This window comes from Camponotus vicinus, unplaced genomic scaffold (assembly GCF_025532165.1).
Source record: "Camponotus vicinus isolate PSW18456_S1 unplaced genomic scaffold, iyCamVici1.0 SCAF_5, whole genome shotgun sequence".
In the NCBI taxonomy this organism is placed as follows: domain Eukaryota; kingdom Metazoa; phylum Arthropoda; class Insecta; order Hymenoptera; family Formicidae; genus Camponotus; species Camponotus vicinus.
Window position 1 is genome coordinate 17,612,973 of NW_028141977.1, and position 13,927 is coordinate 17,626,899.

A 13,927-nucleotide genomic window follows, 5' to 3' on the forward strand; every position below is an offset into this window, starting at 1 on the left:
TAATGCAGGATATTTAATTTTTAATATAGTATTTATATAAATTAATATTCATTTTTCAATTGTTAACACAGTATTTATATAAATTTTCATTTTTTATATAAATTAATTCATTTTCAACTGTTTTTGCTGCTGGGCTAGAAATTATTTATACATGTTTCTTCATATGTCAAATTGTGTTTGATATGATTTATAATACATATCATACACATACACACAAAGATAATTTGATTAAGTTACATAAAATTAGTGCGAAAAAAGATAAGAGAAATACACTGTGTATTTTAAATAATCCATTATTTATTGAAATTATATATAAGTATTTATTCCATCACAAGAATTATATTATGCGACTTCACATTATCGCGATAGAGATACTTTCTCTTTCCCAAAACAATATATAAATAAGATGATATATAAGAAAAAATTCGATATATCAGTAAAAACGCTTAAGAATATCCATGTCGAGAGAAATATAATGCGTGAGATCTTTTAATATAATTAATATAACCATCGATCTTTTTATCCTATAGTGTGAAATACGAATATGCTGCCTAGTTTTGCAATTTGCAAATACTTGAGATGACGATAGAGTTCGAGATCTCTCCATTATATCACAAGAAAAAATTCGGCTCCGAATATAGCGTGCTGGCGAGTGGAATTCTGCGTGTTTTATTCCATAGACATATTCGTTGTATTTTTAGATCAAAAGAGAGAATGTACAATGTGAAGTAATGTCAGAGTTGTCACATCGATCATCGATATCCTATAAAAATCACTAAACATAACTAAAAGCTAAATGGACTAACTGTTACGTTTCTTGACATATTACAATTTGCAGGCACATACTTTTCATAGTACCGAATATATATCGTGGGTGGTCAAATCAAGAAAGAAAAAACGGATTCACATAAAAAATTTATAGACATTCAAAAACAGACAGATATCTGCGATCTCTAATTGCGAGTGGACCCTTGTTTTGGGGTTGTACTTGTTGCTACATAACAATATTAATTCGATTCGTTAATTGCATAACAATGTAATATCTTAAATTTGCTCGTCAATTACATTACATTTAAATACATTCAGTGTGGCTCCATGTACGAACTCCCTCGTTTCTTGTCGCCGATTAATAAATTTACAATGAAGTATGATACACTCATCTCTCGCAAATTTTTATCACTGCGAGAGGAGAATGTCTTCCACCACGAGATACGTAAAATTACTCCTCCACGAGATACTAATATTACTCCTCCATATACTGTGTTGGCATTTTATAAATATAAATAAAAAAATAGGTGGTTTTATTTTTTAAATTAAAATATTCGAAATTTATATAAAAACTTCTCATATCAGATTGAACTTAATTCAAATACAATAATCAGGGCTCATAAATGATTGGTTAAAAAATTGATCATATACATGTATTAAAAAATTAATTATATATATATATATATATATTTATTTATTTAATTTTGCGCGACAGATATTGTAAAGAAAAATATCAAATTGATTCGAAATAATCGAAGAACATTTTTGTCGATTTTTCGCCTCATTTAATATAAAGATCTAAAAATGTATGTGCGTGCATATGTGCGTCCTATAGAGTGGTCGTATAGAAATGGCTAACGTAATCTATACATAAAAAAATCAGGTATCAATTGCAATTGTGCTACAAATTATTAGATATTGTTATATATTCTTTATGCGATGACTTGAATAATTCAGAAATTTAAAAAATTTATGACAAATATAAATCGAGAATATTGTTTTTACTTTTAACGTGAAACAATGTTCAATTACAAGCCCTGATTACAAATTAACTAGTTTATTAAATAGTCTAGAATACTAGGAAAAAATACGAATTCTCTTAAGTTTTAAAAGTAAAATATTTCATTAAAACATTTTCTTCATCTATTGTTTCGATATATAGGGATTGAAATCAGTATTTTATTCAACTAAGTTTAAACTCCAATTCTCCATTCTCCACAAATCTGGAAAGTTTGATCCCTATGTTATTCGAAACACTGCAAATGCGACAATTGATGTAGCGTTTCATTTTAGTGCGAGAAACTGAATTCAATTGAAACTGAAATTATACCGGTTTCAATCCTTGATTAAATAAGACAATTATAAGTTCCCTAATATTTTGTTCACATCATATGTAGAATAATTACCATGTAACAATATGTTACACACATATGCACATATATGTAACGCACTATTACGTATGCATTATGCATAACATGGCGTTCGTGCAAATAATCGAACACTCACATTGGACTATTGTACAGATATACGCATGTATATAGAATTAAGAGATACGCGGAAAGTATAAGAACACTCATTGTTCGTATGTCTTCTCTCTCCTCCCTTTCTCTCACATTACACCCGAAATATAACCGAAATTGTTCTATTAGACGTGTTTAATTCAATAGGCTCTCGCTGCTAGGCCGTGGTTTAGTAACCAGACTATGTAAGGCTCGTATTCCGCTCTCCGTTAAATCCGGAGGCCCGAACAGAAAATCTCGTCGAGCACTCGGATTCGACAACAGGTCCCGCATGCTCTCGGTCGTAAGCACCCAAGAGTGTAATGAGGTTTGCGTTAAATTTACTTTCCTAGCCAGTGTCCCGGTAACGTGCACGTCGTCGATCCAGAAGTATGGCTCCTTCTGGGCTTCGCGGTATAGTATAAATACACTATCGGGGGAGTATAAGATCGCCCATCCGGCACAGTACGCGGGATAAAGTCTACCGGGATACTCCTGAGGAGAGACGCGCCACTTTGAGCGCCAGGATCTCTTCACTGTGGAAGCCGACAGAAGATCACAGAGAATCAGACGTCTTGCACCCCACGGCGAGAGGCCACGCGTTAGAAAGTCCAGCATGGCCGGTAAATGAACAAAAACGTCATCGTCTAATTTAAGTATATATTTGGCACCTAAAACAATATCAAAGTTACATATGTGTATACATAACATATTCATAACATATCGTATACATTAAAATAATCGATTATCACACGGGTGATAAGACTAGAGGAATAAGATGTTATCTTTAAAGAATTGTGTATTTTTTTTAAGAGCGATAAGATAGTGTGTCAAGTCGACATTTATCTTGATTATCTCATTGTTAAGCTACTCCATGAATCCTGAGATACAAATATACATATAAGTAAGATATGAAAAATTAAATAAAAATAAAATCTGACTATAGAATTAAGATGAGGCTATAAAACTTGAATATCATCTTACTTGGACAGTAATAAGTAGCCCACTTTAATCCCATAACGTGCTTGTAGGTCATGTTTCTATAGGCATCAAGAAAGTTTCCCTGTATTAAGTCTTGATATTTCTTGTTCTCCTCCTCGAGCCTGGACTGATACTCCTCCGAGTATCCCACGAGAAACAATAAAGTCACGTCTGGCGCTTGTTGACCCCAGGTCTCTCGTACGACATGCCTCTTCGGGAAGTTTCCCGGCGCCGAATGAACCAACATTAGCAGCAATGGTTGCGTACGATTGCAGGGATTGTGGTTCATGATGAATCTGAAGTCCGTGATGTTGATCAGCGTGGTTTTATCATCGGACGGAAGTTCGTTTATTGAGTAGGGCTGCGCAGAGGGTGTGACGTTTCCGGGAAATATAAGGATATATCCTGGCGCGGCCGCACCGCCGCTGAAGTAAGGGATCAGTGATCCTGAACCATCGATGTGAATCCAGAACGAGAAGCATCCAGTTAGTGCCAGAACGACCACGAAGATGAGGGTGCATGGCGACGTACCGGAGGCATGGAGCCGTCGCTTATCCAGCATACTAATGAGCCCCTTTCATCATACACGTTGGATTCTTGCTGAAAAAAATACGATGATGAAAACACAATCGATTAGTCGCGAACTTCAGAATTTGCGGATTATCACGATCTCGCGTACACAACCACCTTATTATTGATATTGCAGACTGCATTAATCTTATAAAGTGCACTTTGTGCTACATACAAATAATAAAAATGTTCTAACTTGATATCTTAGAATTAGGAAGAAAATATTCGATTTTGTAAAATAACTGTAGATATCTGTATGCAAGAGGAACGAGAATTCAAGCGTTTATAAAATTTATATAACATGTCTAGAAGTATATTATTAATATGCAAGTCTAGAAGTAAATTTATAACGTGTAAGTCTAGAAGGATTTTATAACATGTAAGTCTAAAAGTATTTTAATAACGTTATTTGAGAACATTTTGCGCTGATACAACACAACGCTTGAAATTAAAATCATTGCATAAAATGGTACACATATGCTAATATATCCATCAAATTTCTATGCTGTAAGAAACACGAAAGAATCCCGATTTATCCGATAAAACTGATACCCTTCTAATCACTTTTCACTTTTGACTGATACATCTTTTAATTATGCACAAGTCAAAGCTTGCGAATCTAAAAACCGTAGTCGGAAAATTAATCGAAGAAACGAGTAATAGGTAGTTTTTTTTCATTATATAACGTACTTTATAAAGTTGATCAATCGTAAGGTATGTTTAAACGATCGCCTGTCCGTAAGTTAAATGTGATAATGTTCACATGCTTACTGATTCTAGATAAAAAAATTGTGTTTCTATCCACTATCGTGTATTATCGCACAATGTTATCTCATTATGTCACAATACGTATCAAAATACTGATTATACGAGTTAATTAAATTATATGTTACACGATTTCTGAACTAATACTTCCTTCCTTCGAAGAGGACTGACGATTTTTTATCGATTTGAATCATTAATGAAATGAGTTCCAAATATATTCTATATATTTAATTATACAATAAATACATATTATTAATATATTATAATATTTATTGTAAAATTAAACATATAATAAATATATAATAATAAATATATATCTATATATTTAATTATACAATAAATATATATTAAAATTAAATCATATATTAAATCATATATATTTATAATTCATTTATTAATGATTCATATCGATGAAAAATATCAAGCATCGCGAGGAAAGAAAGGGTCAGAAATAATTTTTGCAACAAGTAGCACGAGCAAATGTTGCGTATACTAATTTCTCGCGTGCATGTTCAAGGAGAAAGCAAGTTTTAAAAGTTTTATAAACAATAATAATCTTGTTCGCTCGTAAGTCGAGCCAAGTAAGTTGAAAGTATTAAGCGTTTGCACACAAGAAATTTCCCACACGAATCAATGGGAGACCAACCGAGCACATCAGATGTATGATATATTAGCGAGCTATCGAGACCAAGATAAAACTCTAGGCTGAAAATGATTCAATCTGATTTTACGATTTTATCGATAAAAAAAGTCCGCGATGAAAAAAACATGATATTATGACGATTTTTTTTATCTACGTATCGAAAGACCATCGATATAAAGATAATGACATAAAACGCGAATATCTCATATACATAGACAATGAGATATCTGCATCTAATCTATTCTATTTGCTATTTATGGCAAATAACAATATGAAACGTTAACTGCAGATACGCTTGCAGAACTTCAGATATAAATGTCACGATAGCTGACGTAAAATGAAAATAAATCGCGATGAATCAAAACACAATAAAAGCTATTTATCATCATTAAACAATTTCATTTACAAGAGAGATTAAAATTAATTGAGAAAAAATATTTTCTCCGCCTGTGATAATAAAATACTTTTATATTTTTCACGCTCGCACAAATAATAAAATATTTCGCTAAATTATATTACGCAAATCGAATAAAAGATCCAAGGGTTTATAAAATTTATAACACATCAATACAAATTTATAACGTCTAAAAGTATTTTAATAACGTTACAACACAACACTTGAAATTAAAACTTATATAAAATGATTTACATATGCATTAGTATATCCATCAAATCTCTGTGTCTATGTCGTAAGAAGCATGAAAGAGAATCCCGATTTGTCCGATAAAACTGATACACTTCTAATCACTTTTGATTGATATATTTTTTAATTACGTACAAGATGAATCGAGAGTAGGATTGAGAATTAAATTGTAAGATAAATTTCACTCGAGAAAACTTACAAAGAAATTTTTGTAACGATATTTATAAACTATACAGATAATTCTGTTCGAAAATCAATAAAAGTTTCTTTTTAACCCACTCGACATAACAATGACTAAATTTAGAGAGAATTAATTCTGTGCGCAAATAGGCGATAATCACAATTACGGATTCTCTATTAACTCTTGCGATTTGCCTAATGTAAACATAGATAGAAATGTAAATATAGAAACTATGCATTTTAAGCTAATATTAATAATTTAAGATAATATTATCGCTAATAACAATAGAGAATATCTTCTTTTAGAGAATTCGAGATAACATTATTATGCGAAATTTAAAATAACGACAGATAACATTATTGCGTCCCACACTATTTTATTAGTCACATTTAAATTTATCGTATTATAATTGAAAATTTATCATTTCGCAAAACTTTTTATCATTTTATTCGCAGAAAATTATGCACATCTATTTTTATATCAGCTTGTTGATCATTTGTTGATTTTTTCCTCAAAAGAAAAAAAACACTTTCGATGACAGGTAAAATGGTTTTAATACATATGATACTTCAAAAGTCAACGAGTATAACAAGAATATATTATATTAGTCGAGAGATCGTAATTAAATTTATTAAATTTACTTTGCTAATTATTTTCATCTAATAACTTGACGATAAGTGTGCAGCTATGAGTTATGACAAGACGTGCTTTATGCTACCACTATAATTATCAAGAACGCAAGATGGAAGGAGGTGGGGGGGAGAGAAGGACAAGCAATTTGTGCTATATATTTTTCAGTCATACGTCAAGGTCAAGTGAAAAGTTCACGAACGAATAGCGACAGCACGTGAAGAATTTGTTCTTTAACATCGATCTATAATATTAAAGTGGTGTGTTATTGAAAGACCATTTAATTTACGTTTAACGATCCAAGTTAACCTTAATTTGATGTACATCAATTTCAGATTAATAAACGCTTCACGCGTCACTTATATCGCAATCAATAATCGTACGAATATATCCTAAAGTATCTACATATTTCTAACGCTCTTCGTCTTCTCGCATAAAACCAACAAGAACATATGTAAAATCCGAGATAACATCGGTGAACGCAATTTGCTGCATTTATTTGTTAAACAAGACTTTCAGCCTCGCATATAAATTATATGTAAGACGAATCTTGTGTGTTTAATCTCGAGATATCGCGCTGCAATATGGCTATAATATTAGAGCTAATATTAAGATATAATATTACTGAGATGTAATATTGCAATTATTCTTTCTTGACGGTAGAGCATAACTATTTGCATTTTTATAGCTATTTTTTGTTGTTGCAAGATTCGCGTAATCTCTTTTTTTCAGAATATGTAGGAAGTAAAAATTTAATTATATCCCTTCCAAATCTTGATGAATATTAAATGCGATAAATTAAATGTCTATCAAAAGAATATAAGAATGATATATTGATACATCAATTTTTTTTAAATATCTTTTTTTCACACATACATTTGTTTATCACAAAAATCTTTATTATTAATGGTGCGCGTGTGTGTATGTGTGTATATATGTATATTCATTGTTGGAAAGTGCTGATTTGTAAAAATACCGCAATCGTAACCAATCGTGACTTCGAAATAATTTTGTCTTCCTACCTAGATATTATTTACAAATATCGAATAATTAAACAATCTCTTTAATTAATTCAAAAGGGTTATTCGAATCATTATCGGTTTATTCTTTCATATTTTATAGAACAAGACGATACTATTTTCGCATTCGCGTAATTCGAACGTTTCAACGCGAAATAATCGGACGAACAAGAACCGCTAATTTTCGTGCCGTATTACTACAATTGTAATATAATCGCGAGTCGCAGCACGAATTTTCGCGGCTCTAAAATTCTATCAGGAATTGGGAATTGAGTGTATAATGTCAAAATTGTCAAAGGATTTTACAGTAATACAGCTATTTATCATCATAGTGCACGGAATGCTGTGCATACAAGGGTCGATTGCTTTGATCCTTGAATCATCGGTTCCCGAGGTTGACATTATCGATCCGGAGAGTTCATCATGCACTGATGCATGTTAGACCAATATTAACACTTGAAAATCAAGCCGAGAAATTGTTATAAAATTTCGTCGCGTAAAATTAATAATATAAAACGATATTCTACAAAAACCCCCAAATGTGATAATATTGATTCGTGAAAATAAAAAGCCTGGATACTTTTTTGTGTATCTTATAAACTGTATATTAATTCTTAGTATTTATTTTTAATTAATGAGATCGTTAACCACTTAACGTTCAAAAATATTTCGTATCTAAGATACTTTAACAAACAATTTTTTTCGATGAAAAGTCTTCTTTTCGTATGATTTTATCTTTTTTTTTTCTAGTTACAAGGATATTAGAATAAAGAATCAAAATTCTTGACCGCAAGCAACACGTGAGAAAAATTAACGCGCACTAAAAATCGATGTTAATCGATTAAAAAATTTGACAATAAACTGTATGAATTATCTAAATTAAATCTCGGAGAAACTTAACTTTTCTTTTAATTAATTTTATACATTATTACTTAACATTTACCGTTTGCAACGCACATATTATTTGCAAAGAATCTTACCTCTATTTCTCATCGCACATGCCTGAGTTTAATAAAATATCCATGAAGGGTAGACAGAAGGAGGAGAGGAGCATTTGCGCGCGTAAATCGCGCGTATAAGACAGAATCCACGCGATTATTCGTGGCACCCCTTAACACGCGCACTTAGGTTGCCGACCCTCGATATAGTTCGCTACATCGAGTCGAGAAAAATTGTTACGGGATGTTCCACGCACGCGCGAGAAAAAAAAGAAATCGACTAACGTCGAGTTTGCTACGCTTTGAACGACTGAAACTGGGTGATGACGCACACCCTTCATCTCTCTTAGGTCCAACACGCGTCGCCAAACAACGTGGCACCAGACCGGCGCCTGTCAGGGACGGCTGTGAAAGAAAGTATCGTGAAAAGCCGGAAAAGCCTCGTGTCATCTAATCTAGCTCTATGAAAGGAATAAATAATTTCTCCTCGTATAAAAATGCCTAATCCACGCGAATGAATTTTGTTTGTCCCTTTCTTGGAGGAATATCATTCATTTATCAAATTAATTAGATAAAGTATCGAATAAGAGGAAAAAATATAAAATTGAAAGAGAAAGTTTTGAATTATATGTTTTTGTTATCTCGAAAGAGGAAATGCGTTTCCTATTTGTTTTATATAGACCATCGAAAAATTAATAATTTCTAAATGAAATCATGTCGCGGGTTCTCTTGCGAGCAATTAAAGGACTGAACGATAAATTTTATTAGTTTCTATATAAATACGTCCTTGGCTGTACCATAAATAAAGAAGGTCTCGAAGAAACATATAGGATGTCTAAGAATAAGACGTAAATCGCGTTGACAAAAATATCTGCGCGCTAATTGACAAAAAAAATTGCACAAATTAGAACGATTAGAATGATTAGAGCGACAAAAGAAAAAATTTTAAAACAAAAGCGCTCTTTCATTTAAAATGTTTCATTCTTCTCGACAGAATATATCAATTAATAATTAGATCGAAAAATGTATCATATTTTTTTCTTTTTAATTTTAATTTTTTTTTCAATCTTTCGATATGAATAAATCATTAATCGAGACATCGAAGGCTATAAGTTATTAACTCTAATTGATACCGATCATTTCATACTTATATCAAGTAGCATTCTTAAGCTGATCAATGACCAATTTACACACAATGATCAATTTATATATATTAGTTACTATTTGATACGCTCGTATCGAACAATCGTATAAACTGGACCATCATCCATGTATTCCAAAATAATTTTTGAAATGATTTATTCCTCGACCAGTCGTGTAACAAAAGCTTCGATATCACGCAAGAACACTCCCGTCAATATTTCATTTTGCGTTACATGTAAAAGGGCTTTCAGCGCGATTTACGACAAGGCGCGGTAAAGCGTATCCCTCAAAGGGCGGTTATTTAGAACGCGCGAAATCAAATATGGAATTTTCGCGCGACGAGACGATCTTTGAAAAACTCAATTGTCGATCGGAAAGAGAGTTCGAAACAAGAATCGTCTGACCGCACCTATGATTTATTCATCGCCGTCAAAGTTTTCGTGTCGCGCATTACAAGAGTCCACCGAATGCAGTCTTTCTCTGACAAGTCAGCTGACACATGAAAGGAATCGATGCGTGACTTTCTTTTGACGCATCTAAGGATGCACGTTTTATGACGAATTTCGAAGTTCTTTTATAAAATTATACTTATTTACAAATACGATTCGGTGTTTGTTTTTTTATTCCATTTCTATTACGACACATTCAATGTACCGAGAAAAAATGTTACGATCGTAAACTGAACCATGATATTGAATTTTATTTTGTTATTTTTCAATTTTCAATAATTTTGTTATTTGTCGATTTCTTAAACTTTCATGAAATACTATTAACAGCGAAATATCTTCAAGATAAACGCACAAACTTAATCTTGTAAAATTTTCCTTATAATTCTCTTAAATTATTAGTAATTGTATTTCCCTATTATCTTAAATTATTAATAATTATATTCCTATTTGTTAATAATTTTCTTTATAATTATTTCCTTATAATTTTCCTTATAATATTAATCATATTAATTGTATTCCGAGGAGAAGAATTTGATCATCACACGCGATTGCCGAGCAAAAAAAGTGCCTCATTGAAATTAAAATAACATGAAATAAGATACAAAAATAACGCACAAAAGAATATAAAATATTACTAGTAATATGAAATATTGCGATCTTTTAATATGCGCTGTGTTTAACAATCTTGTAATAAATAAAATTTTCCTTATAATTATCTTAAATTATTAATAATTATATTTAATAATTATATTAAATTATTAATAACTATAATTAAAAAATATCTCAATACCTATATATATTATATTTATTTTTGTAAAATTCCTTTCCTAAAGAGCGCAAAAAGCCGACGCCGAATTCATTAAAATGTATGTCTCGGGACAATATTTGCGTGCGTTTCTCGTCCCACGACATTATGTATAAAATAAACTTTCGGCTTGTTTGTTGCGACATTTCGAGCGAAAAGGGCAGGGCCAGTACCGTAACTAGATTGTAGCGGGTATCCAACATTTCGAGTACAATTCTTGGTCGAACAATTCAGGACGCCGGGCGTGTACGATTATTGATCCTCGGGATATCTAATAACTATTTTCTTTAATAACTATGTTGCGATATGCGCAAGGTGCGACCTTGCGTAACACGCAGACGTAAAACCAACATTGCAATAAATTATGCATTTTCTCATTAGGTACACTCAAGGTCCCTCATTCTTGTCTATTTAGCGTCAAACGCCGGTTTCTAATTGTCTTATTTATTCAACGGGAAGATCTCGCTTCTTCGCATCGAAATCGATGCGAAAAGTTTGAAAACTGAAACTCTTCGAATTTCTATATTTCGTGCATGCTCAAAAATAGTTTTGTTTCGAGCGGAAACCGATCTGAGTGTATTTATATCCAAGTTTTATATACACGCATATATATATGTGTGTATAATCGTTTTTCGAAACAAATATACATATATATATATGTAAAAAAATATTTGGATTAAAATACAGATATTTTTGTTATCCTATTTGTAGATTTACTGAAAAAAAGTTTTTTAAATAATGGCATATAAATAATAACACATAAATATTTCTTAGAATATTAACTGAAATTTAATTGAGATTTCTTATTTTCAAAGATAATTTAATTTAAGTCAACTCGGATTAACTTAATCAACGAATCATTCAATTGGCAAATATGTTTACACACACGATAAAAACTTTCGGCTACATTTGTCACTCCTAATCTTCTTTCAATCTGTCAAATAAAATAAAAAAAATAATAATCATATATCTAATAAAATACTGCCAGATGTTACTGATTATAAATTCATTAATCGGAATTAATCGGCGATTTATTGCTTTTGCTTCAATAAAAAATTGAGGTCCTTTCGGTAAGACTCCGATTAATGAATTTATCAGTTTTAATTGAGATTTCTTATTTTTCGAGGATAATTTAATTTAATTCAACTCGAATTAATTTAATCGGCAAATCATCAAAAAAACAGAAGCTTTTTAACATGGAACATTTTTAAACGAGAAATTATAAAAAAGCATTTCCATTTTAGTCAACATTTTTCAACCGGAAACACCCAGATCGGCTTTCACTTGAAACAAAAGCGTATTTTGAATTTACTCCAAACAAACATCCGCCCCAATTTCAAAACAGAAGCAGAACAGAATTTTGCATTTGATTTGAATTTTGTGTACATGTAGGATTTAAGGAAAAATACACACACAAAAGGAGATGTCGCTTCACGAAAATGCATTCTCCGAATTCTGATCCTTCAAAAAAAAAAAAAAGAAAGAAGAAAAGAAAGAAAGAAAGAGAAGAATAAACCGGAGAACAACAGAGGAAGCGGAAGATACAAATTCCCGACGATACAAATTTCTCTCGTTACATTTCCGCGAACGAATCTCGGAGCGATTTTCGCGCCTCCGACAATCAAGGACGCGTCAGATCGGAAAAAAAGTGCGGACGCGGTATGACCGCGTTACACCATATGCGGCAATCTAAATAAAAGTCGACCAGGCGCGAGATACTCACAAGTCGCATGTGGTAAGAAACTCCGAGACCTCACCAACACCCGTCGCGACTGCAGAAACCGCGCCACGCACATTCGGAACCCCGGTCTAGCCGCGGAAAACACACTCGTCGAGCGACGCGACATGAGTCGCCGACGGTTTGAGGTTATATACCAGAGAGGGTGTGAGTCGAAAGCGAGTGAGAGAGGAAGAGTGGGAGAGAAAGCGAGCGCGGGAGAGAGAGAGAGAGACAGAGAGAGAGAGAGAGAGAGAGAGAGAGAGAGAGAGAGAGAGAGAGAGAGAGAGAAAGACGGGGACCGCGAAGGAGGGAGAGAAAGAGAGAGAGAGGGAGTATTTTCTTGCGGAATCACCTGGTCGCGCATGCACGCACATCGACGAACGTGAGGAAAAAAGCACGCGGCGGCAACTGTCATCGTCCGCGCGCGCGCGCGCGCGTGTACGTGTATGCGAGTATGTATGAGGATACGCGTCGATTATGCGTGCAAGAGCGACCGGAGAGGAAAAAGAGAGAGGAATCTCGTATTAAACTACGTACTCAGAAGTGCGTTTTCTTTTTTTTCCTGACGCCCCTCATCTTCCTTCCACGGTGCGGCGCGCGTTGCTCCTTAGTCGCGACCGTGTCACTCGAGTTGACGCGACCGTAGTAGACGTCACTCCAACCGACATGCGCGGGGAAAGGATTCGCTATAGACGGCGATCGGGGAGATGAAAGAGCCGGCGGCGAAATCGCCGAGAGAAAGCGGGGGAGGAAAAATGACGGCGCTGAACGCGGAACGCCACCAAAGTCCATCGTCATTTTCCGGAACCTTGTAGCAATCTTCGTCATTTTTTTATCCATCGATATACGGGCTGCTCCTCCGATAAGTCCGCGTCGCGCTTTGATCCCGCGAATAAATTATATTACTCTTGCGCGCGCGAATTTTCCTGGGAAATTAATTTTTTCACATTTGTAGGCCATGCGCTGTCAAGCGAGCACGTGTCTCGTTCCTTTCGCGCTCAATAAATCGACGTAAAGCGAAACAAATAAAAATCAAACAAACTAAACTTCATATGCCCTCGAGTAGAAAATTATAACGAGCGATCGTGTTTTTTTAACGATTATAATCGCTCGATTTAAAATAAAAAAAAAATATATTTTCGTCCGCGTTTTAATAATCTTAGACGCGAATGT

The 13,927-nt window shown here is 33.4% G+C and overlaps 1 protein-coding gene across 5 annotated transcripts; it reads right to left on the minus strand.

Moving 5' to 3' along the window:
* Positions 1-277: 277 nt before the first annotated feature.
* On the minus strand, positions 278-13,525 carry LOC145971496 (beta-1,3-galactosyltransferase 5). 5 transcript variants are annotated; one of them, XM_083099215.1, is made up of 3 exons: positions 13,292-13,525; positions 3,252-3,844; positions 278-2,938 (listed from the first exon to the last, which is right to left on the minus strand). In XM_083099215.1, exons 2-3 carry the CDS (start codon positions 3,808-3,810, stop codon positions 2,424-2,426), a joined length of 1,074 nt encoding a protein of 357 aa, XP_082955341.1. In that variant the 5' UTR covers positions 3,811-3,844; positions 13,292-13,525; the 3' UTR covers positions 278-2,423. The 5 variants fall into 5 exon arrangements, with proteins under 5 accessions (XP_082955341.1, XP_082955339.1, XP_082955340.1 ...); XM_083099213.1 differs by having other exon boundaries at positions 3,252-3,848; positions 13,292-13,524; XM_083099214.1 differs by lacking the exon at positions 13,292-13,525 and adding an exon at positions 12,758-12,985 and having other exon boundaries at positions 3,252-3,848.
* Positions 13,526-13,927: the final 402 nt, after the last annotated feature.